General features: G+C 40.4%; 2 protein-coding genes across 5 annotated transcripts in view; both read left to right on the top strand.

The window, feature by feature from the left end:
* Window positions 1–44: 44 nt before the first annotated feature.
* Window positions 45–7,272, top strand: as3mt (arsenite methyltransferase). The gene is made up of 11 exons (XM_042395989.1): window positions 45–239; window positions 561–609; window positions 830–957; window positions 1,064–1,214; window positions 2,883–3,019; window positions 3,128–3,197; window positions 3,297–3,378; window positions 3,458–3,589; window positions 5,348–5,487; window positions 5,566–5,688; window positions 6,655–7,272. Exons 1-11 carry the CDS (start codon window positions 223–225, stop codon window positions 6,760–6,762), a joined length of 1,137 nt encoding a protein of 378 aa, XP_042251923.1. The 5' UTR covers window positions 45–222; the 3' UTR covers window positions 6,763–7,272.
* An 839-nt stretch (window positions 7,273–8,111) lies between these two features.
* The window catches only part of cnnm2b (cyclin and CBS domain divalent metal cation transport mediator 2b), a 42,557-nt gene continuing 26,628 nt past the window's right edge, over window positions 8,112–24,040 (top strand). For 2 of the 4 annotated variants that reach the window (XM_042395776.1, XM_042395791.1), the window contains exon 1: window positions 8,112–9,907. In XM_042395776.1, coding sequence (XP_042251710.1) covers window positions 8,410–9,907 — 1,498 coding nt within the window. In that variant the 5' untranslated portion in view covers window positions 8,112–8,409. Of the gene's footprint in view, window positions 9,908–10,727; window positions 10,769–24,040 lie in introns of all 4 variants that reach the window. The other 2 variants (XM_042395800.1, XM_042395782.1) reach the window with 2 other exon arrangements.

Genomic DNA, 24,040 nt, shown 5'->3' with positions numbered 1-24,040 from the left:
GCACCTCTCAAAACTTCAAATATAACATGCAACATAGTAGCCTATGTTACGCAAGTTACATGCTGTATCAGAGTTCAGCTGTGATTCCAGTCAGTGAGGGACAGGGTTTGCTGTTGAGCAGGAAGCACGATATGTGCAGTCTAATGTTCATTTTATGCAGGCAGTAACCCTCTAGACAGCTCTTTCGGCGACAGTTTGTGGACTTTGTTTGCAGTCGGGACAATGTCTGAAGACAAGAGGTAAAAACAACCTACTGACATGCCTCCTGTCTCCATTTGTTAGTACAGTAACGTAGCTAACATTATAAACAGCGAGTGGCGTGTTGTTGTTTCCACCATTAAACGTTAACGTGAGACGTAGCCCTTAATTCATAGTGACGTTAGTTACGCAATATTACGTTCTAATGAATAACTTACACTTTAAACACGGTGAATACTACATATAACTTTTAGCCGTAGCTAACAGCTAGCAAACGGTCATGTTAGCAGTTAGCAGATAGCTAACTAACTTCCTAAGCATGTGTGAATTGAAGTTAACGTATAATTATTTCTTTTTTAAAGCTGTAGTGCTAAAAGCTTCGCTGATACCACCATTCACGTGGACGTCAAGGTAAGATAACATGCATCACATGTACATTACACTATTGCCATTCTAGCTCAAGGGCTTTAAAAGCTAAAACACTTAATTATTTTGTTGTTCAGTGGTGTTCATTCATGCTAACGTTAGAGTAGAAGTGGTCTGTAATGATTAATTATGCAATACCTACCATCTACTAATTTTTGACAACCTGCTGGAGTAACTATGGACAACTTTTTTCCTGCACATGCAGGATTATTATGGCAAGGTGCTGAAGAAATCCTCAGACTTGAAGAGCAACGCCTGTGTGGCTCCAGCCCAGCGCATCCCTGCCTTCATCCGCCAGGCTCTGAAGAAAGTGCACCCTGAAGTCACTGACAGGTTTAATGGGCTGTTGCACTCTCTGCTGTTGCTTCACATGTACTTACACTTATAAAAAAAAAAGACTGTTGCAGAGATACTTACAATGAGTTTCGCTCTCCCTCAGGTACTATGGCTGTGGTCTGGTGGTGCCAGAGTGTTTGGAGGGCTGCAGGATACTGGACCTGGGCAGTGGAAGTGGGAGGGACTGCTACATGCTGAGTCAGCTGGTGGGCGAGAATGGTCATGTCACCGGCATTGACATGACTGAGGACCAGGTACTGTATGTCAGCATCACAGTACAGTGGACTGATTGCCTGCAGTAACATCTTGATCTATGTTAAATATTTATGTGGAAAACTCAATATAGCAACTGAAACCATTAGTGAAGACTGCTACTAATGTCTTGTAAGCAACAACTCTCCAATTCTGGATTCTGAAAGACAAAATTTCTCACAGCAGTAAATGACGAGTCCTTAAAGGCATACCATGCAAGATTTTCCTAAAAAACAATGTATAGTGTCATACAAAAAAATCACATATCACCCACTAGAAGGGTGTGGTGGTGTCTGTATCAATAGACACCCTGCGCTCTGCCTGTATTTTCTTATTTTCTTATTATTTTTCTGTGTGTGGGACATTTCTGGGCATCAACCTTTGGGAAGTGGGTGTGTAGCCCCCAGCCAATAACAGTGCACAGGGTGTGAGGTCAAGACTCACAGCACAGCGACCAGCTTAAATCACTTTCTCCGTCTCTCTCCTCTGCTCTCTGTCTCTATGTCATGGATGTATAAAGAGCTGCAGGTCTATGTCTCTGTTTGACTGAGGGCAAGGGTGAGCCACACACACGCAGAGCATTGAGGCCACAGCCCTGCATTCACACAAAATCCGGCAATATGACACCTTCCCGCAGGGTTGTGCAGAGGTTTTAGTGTGTTTATTTGTGCTTTAGACTGTAACTGCCGTAAAACAATCAGAAAATAACATTTTATTTATCTGATTCACTGCTTTGTTCTCACTAGCATCACTCCCTCTCTTCATTCACTCTGTAGCTTGTTCGACCAGCGCTGCTCTCAGCTCATTCTGTTGTCGTTTAGCCGGGGAGGAGGAGCCTACTGTGAATGTTGTGTTTGCAAAAAAGCAACCGACAAATCCTGCATAGTATGTCTTTAAAGGACAGGTTCACAATTTTTCAAGTCTGGTTTAGAACAATAGTCAGGAGCCCAAATGAATGTTTTTTCTTGCCATAATCATTCCTCTTGTTCATACTGACCATTAAGAGATCCCTTCATAATGCACTTACAATGTAAGAGATGGGGGACAAAATCCAGAGCCCTCCGTCTATACTAAAGTGTATTTAAGTTTATCTGAAGATAATATGAAGCTTCAACTGTCCAAATTACTCAAATCAAGTCAATATCTTTCAAAGTTACTGTCTTAATGCCAAATTTCCTCTTTTTGTTACTATTCTTCCACTGCAACTCAACAGGAAAACACTTTCCGTCGAGACACAAAGAGGGAATTTTTTTTTACTGTCTGTTAAGTCTGTAACTCTGGAAGATATACAGTACACTTTATCTGACTAACTCAGATGGCTGAAACCTCATATTATCTTCAGATAAACTGTGGATGGATTTTGCCCCCCATCACTTACATTGTAAAGGCATTTGGAGGGGATCTTCTAATGGACAGTATGAACAGGAAGATTGATTACAGCAAGCAAAACCTGTTTGAATGTTCATATGGGCACCTGACTGTTGTTTTAAGACAAACTTGAAAAATCATGAACCTGTCCTTTAAGGACTTATTTTGACTCATTTACTGCTGTAAACATGGCAGATTCGGATATGAGTGCAACCGAACATTATTAGCTCCTGACAAGTAGTACCACATGACTGTTGAAAATGAAACAGAGAGACCTCATACTAGTCTGTGTTCTCCTCTAGCTCGAAGTGGCCAGAAAATACGTTGATTACCACATGCAAGAATTTGGCTACAAGAAGCCCAATGTCAGTTTCGTCCAGGGCTACATTGAGGCCCTAACAGAGGCGGGTCTGGAAAGGAGCTCATTTGATATCATCATGTAAGATGTCTCTCTTGTGTCCCTTTCTCACTCTCATTGCATCTTATTTTAATGCTGTTCAATTATAGAGAAACTGTTTTGAAAATATGACTTTCTGTCATCACTTAGTTCCAACTGTGTGGTGAATCTCTCTCCAGACAAAAAGCAAGTACTGGCTGAAGCCTACCATGTACTCAAGGTACACTGCTTTTCACTTAGCTTTTCATATCAAATCTCACAAAACATGACAAACGCATTGATGTTCACTACTTAACACTGCTCCTCTGTTGATGGTTAGGATGGTGGTGAGCTGTACTTCAGTGACGTCTACAGCAGTGGAAGACTAACAGAGGAAATTAAAAATCACAAAGTGCTGTGGGGTGTGTCACATTAATATCCTACTGCCATAAAAGCTTACAGACACCTGCCAGTATATCACATTGTAGTTTATCTTGGCAGGTGAGTGTCTTGGTGGAGCTCTCTGGTGGAAGGATCTGCTGCGATTGGCTGAGGAAGTGGGCTTCAGCCCCCCGAGGCTGGTTACAGCCAATGTCATCACTGTTGACAACAAAGAGCTGCAAGACATTCTGGGTTTGATACTAGTTTCTTTCTATATTACTTATTCATTCAATTTTCTTGTTTCCGCGTATTTCGTTGTATTCTTTTACTCCGTAGGTTGTGGGCGGGTTACACTAACAAGCATTAATTTTTACGCTTGATGAAATTGATCCTGTTGCACCAGCATTACAATGTGTTTAAGACTTAACTGGATTAAGTCTAAACTCTCTTGATTATGCATATCTGGATTGTGTCAGCCTAGATTGTGGCTAAACTAAAATTATTTTAAAGGCTCTGCATAACTACACAGGCGTTTCCACTTATTCTGGCTAATTAGACTTCTGCTCTGGTTGAAGACGGAGGAGAATTATGTGAACCAATGAGAATAATAGTTGTCCCGCCCTGACAGGTGCAAAGCTAACAGGATGGTGAGAGAGATGTCAGTCAAGCCTAGTCTGTACATGCCTACACAGGGGTCTAGAGTAGAGTAGAGTAGATTGTCCCCGAGGGGAAATTTGTCTTGGGCACTGTCCTTCAGTCTGTTGCTGACATTTGACATTGACAATTAAAAACAAACTGTAAGAGTTAAAATGCAAAAGTGTTAAGTGCTAAAGCGCTCGTGTATTTATTGCACATTGCCCTATTACACTAAGATTTAGCATTAACGTTCAGAAGCTTGACAGAGGCTGGAACAAACCATAGCTTCAATCGGTTTGATTTGCACTTTGGCACACAGAGTCTTCTTCCTGATGGCAGAGGTTCATACTCAGAGAAGAGGGGATGTTGAGGGTCCAAATTGATTTTTGTTGCTTGTTTCATGACTGCCCGCTTATGTATGGGCTCATATTCTTTATTCCTTATTACTGGTCTATTACTGGTCTAATTAGCCTTAATAAGTAAAAACACCTGTGTGAATGGACCATGGGTATATAGGGTCTTTAAGGTTTGAGCAAGTGTTAAGTGACATGTAATTCGGTGTAACTATGAATTACTACTCCTGTGGATCCAAATTAGGCCATGTATAATGTTTTTCTTAACAACAATGTTTACTCAGAAGAATATGATGTTAATACCATACAATATACACTGTCTAGTAATGTTGACAGTAGACGACTCTAGAAGTTAGTAAGAAATTATTGTACTGTATGGTTTTGTTATAACAGAAAATGATACAATGCGTGTGTCAGTGGTTGTCAATCAGTTTTGAACACAACTGCCAAACTCTAATAGAAAAATCTATAAATGCCACTACTATATTATTCGATTTTAGAGATTTACCTGAGCCCACATTTGCAGTTTTTTAACATTGTCACAGTGGCTTTGACCAGCTACACTATTTTTTGTTGTTTTTTGCATTGTGTGACAGTGTTTTACATCAACACCAGATTTTATATCCATGCTTATTATTTTTAAATTAACTTCATATTGTTTTCTTCATATTTCTAGTGTGAGTGATGTGAACACTAAAACCGTAATTGTTTATTTTTTAATTATTGATGGTTATTGTGGTGTAGATAGATAGATTTATGTTTTTATTATTTAGATTTACAAAGCTAGGGTTAGATTTGACGTGCTGTACAGCTCTGTTTAATGTTTAACATAAGTTTATATACATTAAACTGGCTTCTACTAAACCATTATCGCTAACTGATAATTGTGTTGGTACAATGCTGACTAAGGATCATTAGTTCATTGTTCAATTAATGTATCAGTAACACATAGATTTAAGTATTTCAGGTTTATGATTCTGATGCAGTTATTGATTCTCTTTTACCTGTTCTGATAATACAGGTGACTTCAAGTTTGTCTCTGCCACGTACCGCCTGTTTAAGCTCCCTAAGGGCAGCACCAAGCCCTGTCAGGTTATATATAATGGGAGCATTACAGGGGTAGAGGACAGCTTCCAGTTTGACTGTCAGTACACCTTCAAGGTCTGTAGAACCATCTGTTAAATCTCTTCTGCACATGCACTGAAAGCAAATTATGTCAGGTGTGGGTGTATTGTACAGGCCGAAGAAGTGGTGGAGGTGGATGGAGAGGTGGCCAGCATCCTGACCCATTCCAGATTCGCAGAAGACTTCACTTTCCAGCCACCGGGAGGCCCCTGTGGGCCCTGTGGAGTCAAACCTAAGGTCAGTGTCACAGCCATCCTCTCAATCTCCATCTAAATTCAAGGATGTCAAAATGTTTCTGTCTGATTTCTCTTTGAGCACTAGAGGTCAGTATGTTTGTGTTGTCCATTTGAAATATGTGACACACCCAGAGAGCCCCACTGTCTTAACTGTGCACATAATCACACACGCATGTGTGTACTAGAAAGCATGCCGCACATTCTCACGCACACACCCACATACCCACTCAAACATACACATGCACACATTCGCAAGCACAAGGTCAAGCAGCTGTCTTGGAGTCATAACCAGACTGTGGAGTCATGCTGGGGAACCTTGAACAGGAAGGAATGTTCTCTTCTCAGCTAAAGGAATGCCATCTTATCAGCTCTCATGGTCAATCTGTGCACACACACATCTACAAACACCACTATACATTTTTCAATGAGTACCCTAACACTTAAATCACCGATGACACTTTTCATTTAGTTGTTGAGGGATTTCCATTTAGATTTGTGGAGTACATGAGTAATCTGAGTGGTCTGTCCAATGGTTCAACCTTTGGACTGCCCCTCTGAAGTGAAATCAGGTCGAGGTACTTTTTCTCTAATCAACACAGCTAGTGGGTGATAATGGTAATAAAAAGCCTTTGGTCTTGTTCTTGAAAGCACAGCTACTGTAAAATCCTGATTTAATGAACAACCAGTGTCTGATAAAAGAGATTCTGAGCCATACATCAGGAATAAACGTACACTGATGAACTCAATTGATATCAGCTTCTTCTCTACAGAATTTTCAGACTAATCATTGGTTTTTACTGCCAGAAAATAAGAAAAAGAGAAAGAACATATCTGTTTTTAATCTATGAATCCCACATTAATCTTTTTTTTCCCCATTCCTGATCATTTCTTTGATGAAACAGTGGAATTATATAATATGAAACAGTAAACTCCCAATGACTTCTACTTTGTTTAACTGTTCATACAGGCAGGCAGCGTGGATCCTTTCGAGCTGGTCTTGCAGCTGGATAAAGAAAGTCCAGGTTCAGCCACAGGGGGATGCTGCAGCACACAGTCTGTTGCCTGCTGCAAGTGATGGTGGGAAGAGAGCAGAGAGCATCATAACATTATCATAACAGTAGTTAAAATGACCTAAGATTTTAACAGTGGAAATTATTCCTTACCTTAATAAGATAAGCATATAATTTATTGTCATAATTATGTTTCATAAACAGAATGACAGCTTTGTATCAAGGCAAAAACCAAATACCCAAAATTCATAATTTTAAAAACAATCTTGAGCAGTATTAGAAACTGTAAAATAATGTGGTGCCTTCATTTTATAATGCTTTTTTTCATTTGCATTTACATTTCTACAATAGTAGATATCTGAATTTCATACCTGTTCTTTTCACACCTTCATCATGACTGTGCCATCTTTGCCTAAGAAATGACACTACCTCTGTTGTAATACCTCTAATTTAACAGACTTATTTAGGTAGTTTATTGATAGGTTTTTACATAATGTGTTCTAATTAATATTAGCATTATTAATTATGGTGTTAATTTCTGTTACAGGACAATAAATATTGTTGATCATACTGTATATCAGGGGTTCTGTGCTTTTTAAGACCTTGTACACCCAAACAGATCTCTGATCTGGTTGAAGATGAGTGGAGCTATATTTGGAGTTACATGATGTCAGAAAACTCCACAAAACAAAAAAGGTTTAGTTAAGTCCACCCCACCCATTTTTTAACTGTACACTATAGAGTATATAGTTTTGAGTTATTGCTAGGGGATACAGGTACATCTGCATGATCCAATATGAATTGTAATGCAAAAAAATATAAATACAAGATACAAAAAGTAAAGAACATAAAGGCAGAAAATGATGTAGTTGAATCAACACCTCTGACAGTCTCAAGGTAAATTTAACATTATATGATGAGATTTATTTTAGTTACAGCTTCAACAATCAATTATCTGATTGTCAAAATTGATTAGCAACATTTTATGAATTGTTAAGCAATCTATCAACTTAAGGTGCCAAACATTATGTGGTTCCAGCTTCTCAAATGTGAGAAATTGCTACTTTTCTCTGATTTATCACATCTAAATTCAACATATTTGGCGTTTGGGCTATTGGACAGTATGTATAATATTAGGGCGTTGCCTAGAGCTTTGAGCTTTTTTTGTAATTTATTTCTGACATTTTAACGATTAATTGAAAAAGAATCGATGCATTTATCAATAATGACAGTAATCTAGTTGCAGCCCTAATTGCATTGCATCATATTGTGCAGGTATTCACGTTACTGTGTCCATTCCTATGGATATGTTACATCCTAACAAGCACATTTTCATCATGTACAGTGGTTATTATCTCCTGCAGTTGGATATATGTTTAAAAAAAAGTCACGAGTAGAGTTCTGTCTGTCTCTTAACATGAGGTGCACTTGTGCACTTGTTTTGGAATTTGATTCGCCAAGGAGGCTGCGGACGCCCCGCCCCCTGGTCAACGGGGCCTTCTGATTGGTCGCCGCCGTCGCCTGTCTCGGGGACATCAGGGGAGGCACGAGTTGGCCCATAAGCCTGCGCTCGCGAGTCATCAGTGTCGGACACGTAGTGGGAACGAGCAGGTCCCGATGCACGAGTCACGGCAACCCTCGGCGGAGATGAAGGCGGACTCCGACTGGCTCTGATTTTTAAAAGCCCTTTTCATTCAGGAGGTTGGTTGCCAATGGTTATCAATATGGCAGAGCCGTTATCCCAAGCACCCACCGCTGCAAAAATGGCGTCACTTAACCGGGTCCGAGCTTTGGCGATGATTTTCTTAACTGTCACCGGCTGTTGTGTCACCCCGACAAGTGGCAAGGACGGGTCCGAGGAGACCGTCATCATTGGGCTCCGGCTGGAGGACACGGACGACATTTCCTTCATGGATAGGGGCTACCTGCGGGTGAGCGAGCGCTCCCGGGTGAAATTAAGGGTGTACGGGCAGAACATCAACAACGAGACCTGGTCCAAAATTGCTTTTACGGAACATGAGCGGAGCCGGGCGGTAGGGAGCCTTGACAGCTCCTCGGGGGATAACCAGAGCCAAGAGGACTCGTCCGGCTTGCATCCCTGCGGTATTAGGACTTCGGATATAATTATATTGCCCAACATCATCCTGAATCGAAAGACGTCCGGAATAGTTGAAATCGAGGTCAAACCTCTGCGAAAGACGGAGAGGAGTAAAGCGTATTACCTCTGCATCGCCACCTCCACACCGGCCGTGGCCGGGATGCACGACCCGTGGACGGAGAACACCTGGATCTACCACGACGGGGATGACACCAACGTGATAGTGGTGGAGGAGAAGAAGTTTCTGCTGCCTTTCTGGCTCCAGGTCATCTTCATCTCCATGCTGCTGTGTCTGTCGGGTATGTTCAGTGGGTTGAACCTGGGGCTCATGGCTCTGGACCCCATGGAGCTCCAGATAGTCCAGAACTGCGGCACGGAAAGGGAGAAGAATTACGCCAAAAAAATAGAGCCGGTCCGGAGCCAAGGGAATTACTTACTGTGCTCGCTTCTGCTCGGGAACGTGCTGGTGAACACCACGCTGACCATCCTGCTGGATGATATAGCCGGGTCGGGGTTGATTGCGGTGGTCATGTCCACCATTGGAATAGTGATTTTTGGGGAAATCGTGCCCCAGGCCATCTGCTCCAGACACGGCCTCGCAGTCGGCGCCAACACCATATTCCTCACCAAGTTCTTCATGCTGCTCACCTTTCCTGCTTCCTACCCGGTGAGCAAGCTGCTGGACTACCTGCTCGGACAGGAGATAGGAACCGTGTACAACCGGGAGAAGCTTCTGGAGATGCTGCGCGTCACGGACCCCTACAACGACCTGGTGAAGGAGGAGCTGAACATCATCCAGGGCGCGCTGGAGCTCAGGACTAAGACCGTGGAGGACGTGATGACGCCGCTCAGAGATTGCTTCATGATCCCCGGGGATGCCACCCTCGACTTCAACACCATGTCCGAGATCATGAAGAGCGGCTACACGCGCATCCCGGTCTTCGAGGGCGAGAGGTCCAACATAGTGGATCAGCTCTTCGTCAAGGACCTGGCGTTTGTGGACCCGGATGATTGCACCCCGCTTAAAACTATCACAAAGTTTTACAGCCACCCGTTGCATTTTGTGTTCAATGACACCAAGCTGGACGCAATGCTGGAGGAGTTTAAAAAAGGTGAGACAGTCAGACAGACTTCTGATCATTTCTCATATATTAACTATACGTGTGAAAAGTTTTTGTCTTGCAGTTCACCAGTACACTCACACCAACCCTCGACACCTAGACATGACTTTATCTGCTATTCTGAAATGAAAAAGCACACTATAGATAAAGGTGTTAGATAGCTTCTTCATTTTAAGTTTAAATCTCTCTTGACCCTTTAGTGACCATTGCACAAGCAGGTTGACCCTTCACCTGTCCTCCCTCCCTCCTCCTATTGGATGAGGGAGGGCACACAGGTGAGCTGTGTAATAGTACATTTCAGATGGTGGGAGTCACAGCTTGTCCCTTCATTACTGCACTGAATTGGCTGTGCTGCTCTGACCCCCTGAAAGGTCAAGTTTTTGGGGGTGAATTTCAAAATGTTTAGAACCTGATTTTCAGGAATAAATGCAGGAAGACAATTCTTGTCTTCATCAAGATTTCACAAGAAATTCCAGGTACTGAAGGAGGAGGAGGAGGAGGAGGAGGAGGATGGGGTTGTTTTGGCACTTCTTATCTGGCCCGCCTCACAGAGCAGCCACATCACTAGTGAGGTGCACTTGCCACAGCCTCACTGGTTACTTCCTGTAAAGGGGAGGAGGAGGCGGTGGCTTCGTTATCTTTCTCCATCGCTTCCATTCAGTGTTAATGTTCACACGGTCTCTCTCTCTCTCTCTCTCTCTCTCCTCCTGCTCTCTGTCTTGCTTTCCTCCTCTCAACCTTTCTTACTCTTTCCCCTCCCTCCCTCCCTTCACCCCCCCCCCCTTCTCTCTCTGATTTGTGAATGCATTAGGACATGTGGGAATGGTGCAACAGCAGTGCTAAGGTTATCAGGTGGGGGCATCTTGTTTGAGAACCTGCTTAAATCCCTCTCTACCTCTCTTGTGCTTGCCTCTGAGTGATGGTGGCGATAACTCCTTTTGTCCAGCCCTGGAATGCAGTCGTGTGGATAATGAATAACAGCCTCTAACACCCTCGAGCCCCCCATGTGTTGTGTATGTGTGTGTGTGTGTGTATGCGCATGGCGTTTGAGAAAGATGTTTACCTCACCCACAGTTTACCTGATGTTTTGCATAGCCACCCACCTCTCTGTTGTGGCCTCTGACTAAGTTATTCCTGGCAGTGTTTGAAGATTTGGTAAGTCTGTACTTTATTTATCCCCAAATCCGCAGCTATAGGAGTGACCCAGTGATACACGGGCACACCTGGTCAGCAACTGATTTACAAATATTTCAAATGTGGGGGGGTGGGGGGGGGACCCTGATTGATGCATTGTGTGCTCATTAGAATATTCACTTTGCTTTAAGAGGATTAATTGGGAAAGAAAAACAGAACAAATCATTGAGCTCCGAGCTCCATTACCCGAAATTAGGTGTAGCTCTCCATGCCAAATTAGCATTACATAATATACTAGTTGGGGGGGGGGGGGGGGTTTGTTTGTTTTCATCAAAGCTGACTATTTACAGACATGCACTAGCAGCAGAAAACATACTTTAATTCCCTTGAGCTTGTTTCCTGAGCAAAGCAAGTACAACTGATGATTTGTTGCAGTGTGGCACTATCCCATGTTGTGCTACAGTATTACAGTAACATTATTACAGATTATGACCCCCGCGGTATCTCTCATCTCAGTTGTTATCACACCAGTCTATTGTGTTAAAGCTGACTATGAACATCTGATGGTTGAGATGTTCTTTCTCAAGTATTACAACTGTTTGATGAATATGTGTGTACCTGTGAGTTTAAGTGTAAAGCACTAAAGTAAAAATTGCATGAAAATTTGGTGAAAATCAAAAATAGAGGTGTCAATAGACATCCAGCAACTAAAAATCAGAAGCCACAGAATGCAAAATTATCTTCAGTGCAGTGACACAGAGACAACAGCTTTCGCAGAAACTTGCAATGAATATTTATTCCAGTAAGATCTGTGATTTTAGAAGCTAAAATTGATTAGCTGATGCAGGATCAGTGACCAGTCACAGTCTACTGCATCTTCACCATTTGGTTAAACCACAAAACACCAAGACCTGTTCTAGTTATGGTTTGGAGTGCATGTGTCCCTGATGCATAGAGTCACATCTCCTCATCTGCACCCAAAACACTTGCTAACCATGTACCTGCTTTTGATATTTACTTAAGTTGAGTCAGTGTAACAGTCAAAGTTAAAGGGAAACTTTGCCGATTTTCAACCAGCATTGTATCATCACAATATGGGCAGAATATATTCAAATGAACAATGTTTAACTTCCCTCCACGTTGCCTGCACCCAGAGCTCCACGCTCATTTGCTGGCAAAAGTGACGCAATACTCGTCATCTAGTGGACCAAACACTATGTTCCCTCACTTTTAGTAGTGGTGCCTTCAACGATGATAAAATGTGAGTCTCCAAAAACACTCGTCTACCATGTTACACCAGCAATAGAGCAAAGCAGACACTAAAATATCATACTACTACTAATACTATAAAATATCAGTATATTTGGAAGAAAACTAGTTTCATGATACAAGGCTGAATATCACGCTGTTGAATCAGACGCAACAGAGTCTGGAATTAAATAAGCCTCAATAAAGATATATAACGCTACTCAATTTGTCGTAAACATAGCGTGAGTAGCTCACTGGAAGCTCATTGGAGGAGATGTGCACAATGCATTCTGGTTGTTGTAGGATTCCCCCTTAAGAGCGATATAGGGACTCTACAGCCTTTTTCTAAGTTTTTTCTAGTCGTAGGGCACTAATTTCAAAAATATTTGCACATTTCTACTTCATAGGTGACATAGTTTTAAGAAATCATCATTTTCACAGCGGTGAATTTTTCCTTCAATGTCTTTGTGGCTTGTTTTGTGTTTGAAATTGTTAACAATGAGTGTTATTTTGCACGTGTTAGCAGATAGGCCTATACAGTTTATTGTTCAATAATAATGTTCTATAATGATATCAGATTTTTTACTTTTTACTTCACTCCTTTATTTTTTTCCATATCAATTTTATCTGACACATGGTTCATTTAAAATCTACAGAGACTGTAACACGGGCTCCAAGTTAAAATCAACTGACATCTCAAATTTTCAAAATGTCTAATGTGGGCTCAGGTGTATCTGTTTACTCAAGTTATTGGTATTTTGTGACTTACCTTCCACTAAACAACACGCTCACATCATGTTACCGGTGCACTTCATCATATAGGTCCAGTTCTGACGTGTGTAGTGGCTGAAGCAGAGCGTGTCTGCGGCTGGCCCTGCGCCAGAGGGAATTCGCCTTCAGCCTCTCATGGAAGTCATAAGCAACTGTTGTAGGGAGGGCTGCGGGGTCAAAGTTTCCCGTCAATCTGGCTCTGTTCTCAGCGCACACTCAGTTCAAAGTGCTTTGTATTATAAGTCATTGTTAATTAATTTGATGCCGCTTGTGGAGCTGCATAGTCGTCTGAAGTCTGCTACAAAAAACCCACAACACGCTCATATTAGAGATTGTGACGGAGCAGCCGGGCTGCTTAAAGGTGTTGCTTTGCGTTGGATCTGAACTTTCGGGACAGTTGTGAGTTTGTAGGAGATGCTTCTATGCTTATATTCTGAACTTAACGACATTACATAACTCTCTGTAATACTCTTTCTTCCATTTATTGAGGCTTACTTTTGGTTTAACAATCTAGAGCTACTGTAAAAGAAAAGATAACATGAATAACAAAAAATAATAAAGTTATTAGTACAGATCTTGATCCCGACAGTGTGCTCATGCGTCTGTTTTACCCGGCTCAACCCAGGCCCTAGGTCAGGGGTTACAGTCAGATTCATGCGGGAGCTTTTAAATTGAGAGAGACACCTTTCTGGAAATTTCTGACCCCTTCATTAATTGCTTTCGGTCTGCGATTGCAACAATTACTGTCATCCAGAGGCTGCTTGTCAAGCTGCAGGTTTACCGGTTAATGAGTGGGTCAGTGTGTGTCATTTGGGACCCGACCATGTAGCTGAGTCAGAAACAGGAATTTAGCTGCCCCTCTGACTTCAAGTTATGTGTGATATTCCTGAAAGTGAAAGTCAGGCACTTAGTCACTCACATGCGGTGTTACCAGCATTGGGGGAGAGAGGAGGAAGGGATCCTTCGGTATGGATGTTTGTGGAGCTGAAATCAGGTTATACACAGGTTATTCTTCTCCACCACACTGTGCTTTCTGCCCCTGGGGAGGGCAAGCCACTTGTTTAACTTGAATGTGGCACACCAGAAGAGGACTGGCAAGGACAACCTTTCCCACACGATCTCCCTGCCTCGGAGCTTCGGACACACTGACACTAACACTCAGTTCTTATCTCTAACATGTAAACTTGGTGTACATTGATTTTCTTACTCTGCTTATCAGTGCCATAAATACTGTTTAATATTCACAGTGTTATGACACGTCTACGATCTATTGTGCCCTTATGGCAATTGCCCAGAACACTCGCTTAAAGCTCCCAGTTTTAGTTGTGCTGTGTTTGTGCTCCTTCGCTGGTGTACTCCTTTATGAGGAAAAAACGGTTGAATATCCGAAACCAAAATTTCAGTCTTTCATGTTGTCTTACATTCAGCTTGTGTTTCACAGCCCAGGCTATATATGCTTCACTGTTATAGAGTGAGATCCCCAGTGAAAAAGAGCCTACATGAGGTCTGGCACGTCTTGAACTAGTTCCCCGATTGCTGCAATATAGGCCAATCTATGCTTAATTCAGATTCAACAGCCTTCACGCTCTCTCTGCTCAGTACTTTGTCTAAAAGTGAAACTCTTTTTTTTTTTTCTCCCCTGTTGACCATGTTAAAATACTGACAGCAGTTTTATGGTTTGCTTCAAATGCTTTTATTCTTTCGGGGTGTTTGTGTGAAGCGTATCATAGCAGATGTCTAGAAAGCGAGTCGGGAGTGTTTGCCTGGTAACCCTTGGTGCTAACGCTGCACAAAGTGTTGGGATTAAATGGCATCATGTTTGGTAAGAACACTTAATGTTTCCTGATGAGGGACACCCCTTTGAACTCAGCAGGACTTCTCCTGCCAGCTGCTCACTTTATCAGAACTAATTACCTTGAATCAAAGGTTGTCTGCGTTTCACTATACTGTGTGTTGCAGCAGGCAGCGTTAGTGGTACATTTTCTTTATAGTGGGAAATGTAATTTTGATACAAAAGTTGCTAAAAATAGAGCGTGTTAACACATTAACACATGCTGGTAATTTAAAAAAGCACAATATTTTACACTTATATAGATAGTGTGTTTTTTTAAAATCATATTAATCGTGTTTCTTGCTCATTGTCCTAGCGACCAGTGTTTCACCACACTACATAGTTAATGAAAAACAAATGTTCTATACTTTTGTCGAGCATTGTCTTCTCTATAATTAGCATCTTTGTAACATTAATTCTAGTACATGTTTTCATATTCACTTAAAAACAACCCTCTTGGCAGAACTTCAGAAAATGAGCAGAAAACTGCTGTTGTAGCAACTTGTTGTGTGGCAACATTTTTTTTTCTCCTGAAGCTCAGTTAAAGGACCAGCTGCTGTGCATCTTCTAGCCCATTTACTTCAAAACATGAATAATTTACATCACTGTCAGCAATCTTTCCAAAGCATATGTTTTACTGAGACTTCAAGCTGTCTGGAGATATTGTAGGTGAATCATCACAGTAACAATTTCATTGCCTTTACTTTTTGTCAAAGTTTTCACCATCGTGAGACGGTCACGCATTTGCAATCAGGGACAAAAAATTGTTTTTGGTGAGTTTAAAACTAAATTGATTGATTTTTTTGGAACGGTTGAATAAGCTCAAAACACAACATTGAATTATTATCACTTTATTAAGTTGTTATGGGGAAAATATTAGCAAGCAAGTTCCTATTTACACATCTAGCAGATATGTTTGAAGTTGTTTTTTCTGACCACCTGTCAAATGCAAGTCCAATATTCACCTGTCTTTCAAATTTCAAAGTTTTGACTGTATATAAAGATGGACATCATGACAGACCCCCCAAAAGCAAAGCTAAAATATCTGGATCGCCCCCTGGTGGCTGATTGCAGTATACGTCATAAGTCCCGCCCCCTCCATGTTAGCAGATGGGACATGAGCCAAACTAAAAAAACAAAGTAAATGTCAAGGAAATTTTTCCCAATGATGGCACTCATTTTTCTGATAAGTTTGTTTTTTAATTAATTATTTGATGATATAAAGAGGGGGTGTGATGTCATGACTGACAGCTTCAAATCTCCATTGACTCTATTGCGCAAACTCTGGCTCCAAATGACGTCACACAGGCAAGATGGCAGCTCCCAGAAAGGAAATATTTTGGCTTCACTTTTGCATAGCAGCAGGAAGTGGAGACATTTAAATACAGTCAATGGGCAGGTCGTGTGCAGTGAGTTTATCAGAGCATTTTCACTTAAAACAGCTGCTGCTGGAAACAAGGTTGATGAAAGTAGAGTTTGTGGGCCTAAAAAACAAAATAAATATGATAGTGATGCTAAAACACCCTACACAGTAGAGATGCAAAGCTGGGTGATCATTTTCTGTGGGTTTATAACTACCAGCGGCTCTCACATATTACACATATGTAATTAGATGGATTGTATATTGATATGATTAGCGCAGCTTTAAAGAAGCTCTAACATTTCCATGATTTCAGATATATTTGCCAAACTTTTAACTGAAAAACAACCAACCAAACTGACATTATCTAGTCACAACACTCATTGTTTGGCTTCTGGATTAGATTTTTATGAAAACATAGCTCAGGATATCAGGAGTGTCCTTGAATGCTTAACCAAGGTGACAATTTTCTGCAAGTTGATTTTTATACTGAAATGGATGAAAACAAGTGGAAAAGAAATCTATACTATAATTATCCTGTAATAAATATGATATAGTGATCCACTCTATAATATTGTTTTAGTATCTTTAGCTGTAATATAAAGTATATTAGAGCTGAAACAATTAGTTGATTAATCAATTAGTCAATTTACAGAAAATTAATCAGCAAGTGTTTGATAATCTGCCGTCTAAGACATTTTTCAAGAAAAACAGTCAAATTTTCCAGCCAAGTTCCAGCTTTTGAATCGTGAGTATTTGCAGCTTTCCTTCGTCTTGTGTGATCGTACATTGAACGTCTTTGGTTATGGAGTGTTAATCGGACAAAAGAAGCATTTTGAAGATGTTAAACCATTGATCAAGAAAATTATTGGCTGATGAATTAATAATGAAAATAATTGCTATTTGCAGCCCCAATGCACATGTACACTGTTTGTAGTTAATGGTGTAAAACCTGATATCCATCAATATTATAAGAATATATGATTTCTTGTGATGCGCAATTAACGTTGCCATAGTCACCATAGCACAATTGTACAATATGTGTATTATGGAATGTTTACATGTGATGTAGTATTGTAATAAATCATGTTTATTCAGAAATATCAGTAATCATTGCAATGTAACATCCTTCCACGGCCATCGTAAAAGCATGAATGGCTTTGGTCATTTTAAGTATTGGATGATTTAGATATTGAACTTTTGGACTTCCTTGACCAAGTTTGTTGGTTTAGAAGACTGGCTTTTGAAATTGGCCTACATTCTTCAGATTCTGGTACAACATGGAGTAGGCTTTTAAGACCCGATTAGTACAACAGTTGAGGAGTGTGAATCTAGGCACCGTGCATTCCCAAAGCCTGTCTGATCTGGCATTATGACTTGTCTTTACATGTGTTTTTTTCCTGGCACCTCATACTACGTATCTTACAGTGAAACACCAGTGTGGTCCGCTGTGCGTCTTGATTTGCCATCCAGTGTTGTGTGACGGTGAGAAGGTGAAACGTTTTTTTTTTTTTTTTTTTTTTTGCTTTGTATGTAGCTGAGTCTGTAGTCAGGTAGGCTCTGCCTTTACGCGGTGCTGCGCTACAACTCCTGCTTTTGTTGTTCACCATACAAACAGCTGCATCAGTGTTACTATATTTGGCATTGGTTCGAAAATGCTTTAGCCTCCAAATTCTCCCCACTTGGCAAACCTGTGTGCACCTAACAGTAGGTGCAATAGAAAATAGAACATGCTAGCCTCTGAAAGTCCCCAGATGACGTTATGAAACCTCACTTTGAAGAGCAAATGGTGTGAATTTCTTTTGTGGAAGACTTGATCTAAACCTCCTTGATCTGACCCCCTCGCCTCTCAATGTCAGATTTATGTGTATGTAACTGGGATGTATCAAAAGACGGCTTGTAGTCAAGGGACAAATGGCTTTTATGAATGTTTTCTAAGACAGAGTCACTCAATAATAAGTCCCACATTGTGCCAAAGAAGTGAGTAGGATGAATTTCAGAGACACATTTTACTGAAGTCTGTTTTAATCTAAACCCTTGCACGAACATTTCAGTGGTATCATTTCACACAGCCTCATAACAAGATTTATTTGTTCGGTTAAAGAAAATATATTGTCTCAAGTTATCAAAAATATCTATATTACACAGATTTCAAACACTACACTGAGGGTTTCTTCATCTTTCTGCACAGTTGTACATGTCAGATCACATCTTTTCACACTCGTTAGTGACCCATTTCATTTCTGTTAGTCTCTGATGACGACTGTTCCTGAAGAATGGCTTTTGTGTTGTGGATGTAGTTAAGGAGTTGAGTCTGCTTCCAGCACATGTTGCCTAGGATCTGTAGCCATGCACTACTGAGGAAAATTTGTTATTACGCAATCTAGAATGCAACCACCCCCACGTTCCTTTTAATAAGCCGTTTCCCAAAACAGAGACCACACTGGACCTGTGTTTTTTTTTCCATTTTAATAAATTATTTACACCGCATAATAGACATGAGCGAAGCACTATTATCATAACAGCTGAAAAGTGATAATGCAGACGAGGGCCGAGAAATATGTGCTGGTAATGGAACAGGTTGGCGTTTCATTTGTAAAAAAAAAATGACTTGCTCGGTTACAAATAGGCCTGAATTTAAATTATGAGTACATTGAGTGGGAAATAAAACAGTTTTATGTCTTTAAACTTGAGCACACCATTTTTAATCAAACTTTAAAAAAACTTGTGCTATTTTATAACATGCACACAATAAGCAAACATCTCTCAGATGTGCATATTGATGACATTACTCATTACTATTGCGGTGTTGTGTTCTTGGTGCTTGTTGATGTTCCCAGCATTGATTTAATGGTACTAGGCAATAATTATGAATTTAATGGCACAGTGCATCTATAGGGAATACGATGAAAGTCAATTCAAGATCATTCAGTCAAACTCTCTCAAAGCGTGAAACCACAAAACCCTGAACGTAATCTGTAATGTCATCGCGACACGACAACTCGGCGATGCTTATTTTGCATTTAACGGCAGATTTCATTCCTCTAAAAGAAATGTTGCAATGGTTGATTTAGATTTTTTAGCCCTAAGTAAAAAGCCATATTCTTTTTTTCCTTCTCTTTGAGGGGGAAAACGTCATAAACATGTTTGTTTTGACTGTAGTTATGTCATTAAGATATTATCACGGTCATTTGGGTGTTGTGCATTATGTCATTCTTATGAAATGAAGGGAAATTGCTGCTATTAGTGCTGCTGTAAGATGATTAGGAGGAGGAGAAGAATGATGATGATGATCACTGTATTGCAATGATCATTATGTCTTATTAGAATTGTGAAGCTCCCTCTAAATACCAGACTTGCTGTGAAAATCAGCCTCATTTCCTTCACAGTAACAGTCTGTCACACCGGCTGTTATTGAGCTCCAGAGGTGCAGTGTTGTAGCATGGTGAAAACCTCTCTTTATGAAAGCCATACATGTTAATTAACTGGCATCTCCGGTATCAAGTCTTTTGAGTCTCTGATGTTCACTAAAGCTGCTTTTAGCTGCTATCAAACACATTGTTTCTTGGACACTATAGAGCTGTCGACGTGCCAGGTTTTTAAACCAAGCACTGCTTTCTTCATTCAGCTAGTTGTCTCTGCGTTTGCACTTATGTATACGTATAGACAACTATATCTTTATCTAGTCAGCGTCTAACTTTGATTCGAGCAAAAAGAAAAATAAGGCCCATTCAGGCTGTGCCTTGGAGAGAGAGAGAGAGAAAGCCCTCCAGCTTGGTCAGCCTAGTAACCAGGCTCTGTGCAGCACACTCAGGGAAGCAGAGCCACTTGCTTGTGCAGCAAGTCCCATCCCCCTCCTTCCACATTCCCTCTCTCCCTCTTCTCTCCATATTGTCCTCTTGCCCATTTCCCTCAGTGTTATAAATTACAAACGACACAAACCTCCAGGCCTAATGCCCTGCCATGGACGCCTTCCAAGTTGCACTTTTTGGAGAGCCAAGAGGCTGGCTTCATTGATAACACCGGGCACACTGTCCGTCTCTCCATTTACTGGCAAGAGGAAAAGCCCAAGACGGGCCCTTCACAGGCCCGAAAGACACCAGCGCTTTTTACAATCAGCTGATGGAGCCTACTTTTCTGAGACTTCAGCAGAGCTCGGCAATGAGAGAGTAGCAGTGTTTCACTTCAGCTGGCCGCATAGGACACATGAATAATGAATAAAACAACAAAAAAGGATCGAGCTTCAAGACTTTATACTTACTCTTATACGATATCTTATGATTTAATCATTAAATTGAAGTTAATGGATCGTAGAAGTCTGAGGTAAAACCAATCAAGTCATTTTTAGAGACATTTGGAAAATTCTCTCATCACTGTTGTTGTTTCTGAGAAATTGGCACCAGCCATAAGTATTTATTCTCAAAGATGCAGTGTACTTACACTACCAAAGTAATGTTAAAGGGGACATCCACCCTAAAATAGACTCTAATTAAAGGAAGATATGCAAGGTAAAGAAAAAAACTGAACTTTCACAGCACGTTTCATTTAATTGTTTTCATTTCGAATGTCTGCATCTTCAGGTAACATAGGATCATCCCTGTCCTACTTTGACATATAGCTCATTTGGATGTAACATCTGAAACAAAAACTATAGGGAGCCACTCACTGATTCAGTGTCATTGGACCAAAGTCAAAAAAGTATCCCACAAGTTAGTAATATAAGCTAGTATTACAGCACCTGGTAAAAATGAGCCAATTAAAATTCTTCTCTCAGATGTGACACAGATCGGACATGTGTTATGTAAGTGTAAACAGGGGGGGAAAGCCGATGAATACACTGTTTTCAGATGTGTTTTATGAAGAATTAAATTGGATAGAAACCAGATCTCTGCCTCTGTGGTCCTGATTTAAATGCACAGATGCATTTTTAGGTCATTCAGTTCTCTTGGTATAGCTGCACTTTTTCCTCCCTGGTGTCTCTCGACTAATAGCAAAGGGGGAAACTGCTAGTAGAGCCCCACTATGGGCTGTAGGCCCCTGCCACTGCTCCAGCTGACCCTTCAGACCCAGATCCAGGCTCCGAGCCTGTACCCCATCCGCAGCTGATCCTCCAGCTTGAATTATTATTCCTGTCCTGTTTCTAACCATTGCAGATGGTGATTTCACTAGAGGATGTTTTTGAGTGTGAACACAGGAATCACAGTCTTGAAAGCAGATTTAAGATGACACTCAAAGGATAACTAGCCAGACTACAAGTAATTTTAATCACTGAATGAATTAAAACATTCAGAATTGAATAATTGAGAATTTAGCACCTGTAATGTAAATTTAATCCTAATAATTATGCAATAGTTTAGTTTATTTCCTGATTTCTCTCTTAAGAAGACAGATGTTTGCAGATACTGACTTTAAATCACTGTTCAGTGTCTTTGGGATAGCAGCATAAACTTTATTTTTCAGTGGATTTTCCCTTTGGGGATAAGAATTATAACAAGTTTGAAGAGCAAGGTGTGATTTGATGATTTTATATGAGTAATAGTCAATTAGTAATCAGTAGGGACGGTTGAGTGAAGCAGTGTTGAGTCATCGTTTTAATTGTGTGGCACAATCTGGGAGTCACAGTTGCAGAATTTTAATTTACACAACCTTAAGTTTGTGTAAATGATGAACAAATGGACATTTGTGTAGTAATCATTATTACATTAATCACAATAAGATGAAATTCAATAGCTCTTCTGCATCATTTATTATTTTATTTGACTGATACTTGGTTAAAAATGTCATCACTACTATGACTCAAAGCTTCAGTTATTAAAGGTCTTAACTAAGTCAAACTGGAAGAGCATGAGATTTAACCAGAATAGCATTTCATAGATTGGATTAGAAGGTTGCCTAATTATAAAGTATTGAAAAGCTTTTAACTGGCAGTATAAATTGATCTGAAAAAAGAAGCATGATCATATTATTCATATCCTGAGGGTTTATATAGGTGCGTTAATAAGAAGTTAATAAGAAGTCAATAATTACAGATGTTAACACTTTTATTTGTCTGTTTGGATGTCATGGGTAATGTAATAAAACAACGTAGGATGCAGGCCGTTCTTGCAGGTTTAATGTTTTCCCCAACAACCCACATTCTCAAAGCTTATTGCACAAAGCACGGGAGCTTTTTTTATTGAGTACTTAGCTCATTCTAGCTTTAAGGATTTTGCCCTGGCTAATTGTTTTTATTAAGGTATTAATTATGAGTTTTAAAGCTCCAAGAACTCTGTGCCAAAAACGTGTGTTTTCAGGTGTTTAATTAGCTTGCTCTTTCTGTGTCACAAGCGAAGAGTGTGTCCAATAGTTCAGTTGCAGTAGTGAGGGTGCTTTGTGACATGTTATTGGTTGGTTTTGTTGTGACGTTCACTCCTAAAGTTCATTGCTCCAAGCAGGTAATTCAGTCACAACATAAAGTGACTTAAACCAGTTAGAAAAATGGCTTACTGCACTCCTTCCAATACATTAGCAAGTAAGCTAAACCCTGTTACAGTTAAACTTAACTTTAAACATGTCATATATGTAACATTTACCGCTGATGTAGTTCACTTCTAAAAGGTGTAACAAAGCATTTAGCTTAAAGAAACAGCGTCTCTGGCTATGGTGCAGATTATGGTTGTTATGGAGTTTCAGTTTGGTTTGTTACTGCAACTGTTGTTTGCCAAGAAATAACTGTCCCTCATGGCTCCCCCTAAAACACCAGTTGCTGTTTTTACATTTCTGTTTATGCACTGGTTAATGAGGCGAGATGCAAATTGCCAATCTGTGAGTTTTAGAGGTGTTTGTAGGCTTTTTTTTATCACTTTGTACCTCCTGTCTTTAAGCTAAGCTAGGCTAAACACACCCTGACACCTGCTCTGTACTTTATATGTAGACATGCAGTAAGTGTGGTGTCAATCTTCACATCTCACTCTCAGTAGCGAAGCAAATAAACATATTTCCTAAAATGTTATAAATACAGTGTCCCTTTAACTTATCACCCTCCAGAATATATTCAGTATTTTGATCTATAGCGTACTGGATAGTGCACTGGTAAAAAACAGTAGTGAAGCCAGGAATCATCTTGTGGGTGGGCGCAGAGAAAATCTCCAAGACTGTTCCTGCAGTGTTTTGGCAAAAACTAGGCAGCTATTACCATACCTGTTAAATGACAGGACTTTAATTAGGTAATGTTTCAAGCACCAACACGAGCAAACTGAAACAGATTATAAGTCTTACAATATTTGCTGAATAAACTATAATAAGTAACACTGTGGGGACAGAGAATATAGATAGCTTACTTTTGATGATCACACATCAGCACTGAAATTACTTTGGTATAGTCCAATGATTTAGTCAGTTCTGTTTCAGGGAAGGTTCAGCCTGTGTGTAATCACTGATGCCAGGTTTTATCTGATTGACAGTTGAGAAAAGTGAAGCACAGTTTGTTAGGGTGATGAACGCCTGTAGACAACACTCATCTTTGCAGTGTTTTTTTTAATATAATGAAAGAAATAATAAAATAATTTTAGTACCATTTCCTGTGTGTTACTTCATCCAAAGTGATATGCAGGCACTAAATGGTAAACACTTCATTGAAAGTGCACCAGAGTGCAGTTTCTGCATTCTGACCTCCTATCTGGGTGTCGCTATTGTGCCAAATGATCACACAGCTTTAAACCAAGCTGCAACCTCGGGGCTGAAAAAGAATGTTTCCAATGGCCACTTGAGGCTGGCTCCAAAATTGAGTCAATCCCCATAG

This window comes from Thunnus maccoyii, chromosome 2, assembly GCF_910596095.1.
Source record: "Thunnus maccoyii chromosome 2, fThuMac1.1, whole genome shotgun sequence".
Taxonomy (NCBI): domain Eukaryota; kingdom Metazoa; phylum Chordata; class Actinopteri; order Scombriformes; family Scombridae; genus Thunnus; species Thunnus maccoyii.
The sequence above is the reverse complement of the archived record's forward strand: the minus strand, read 5'-3'. Positions and strand labels throughout refer to the sequence as shown.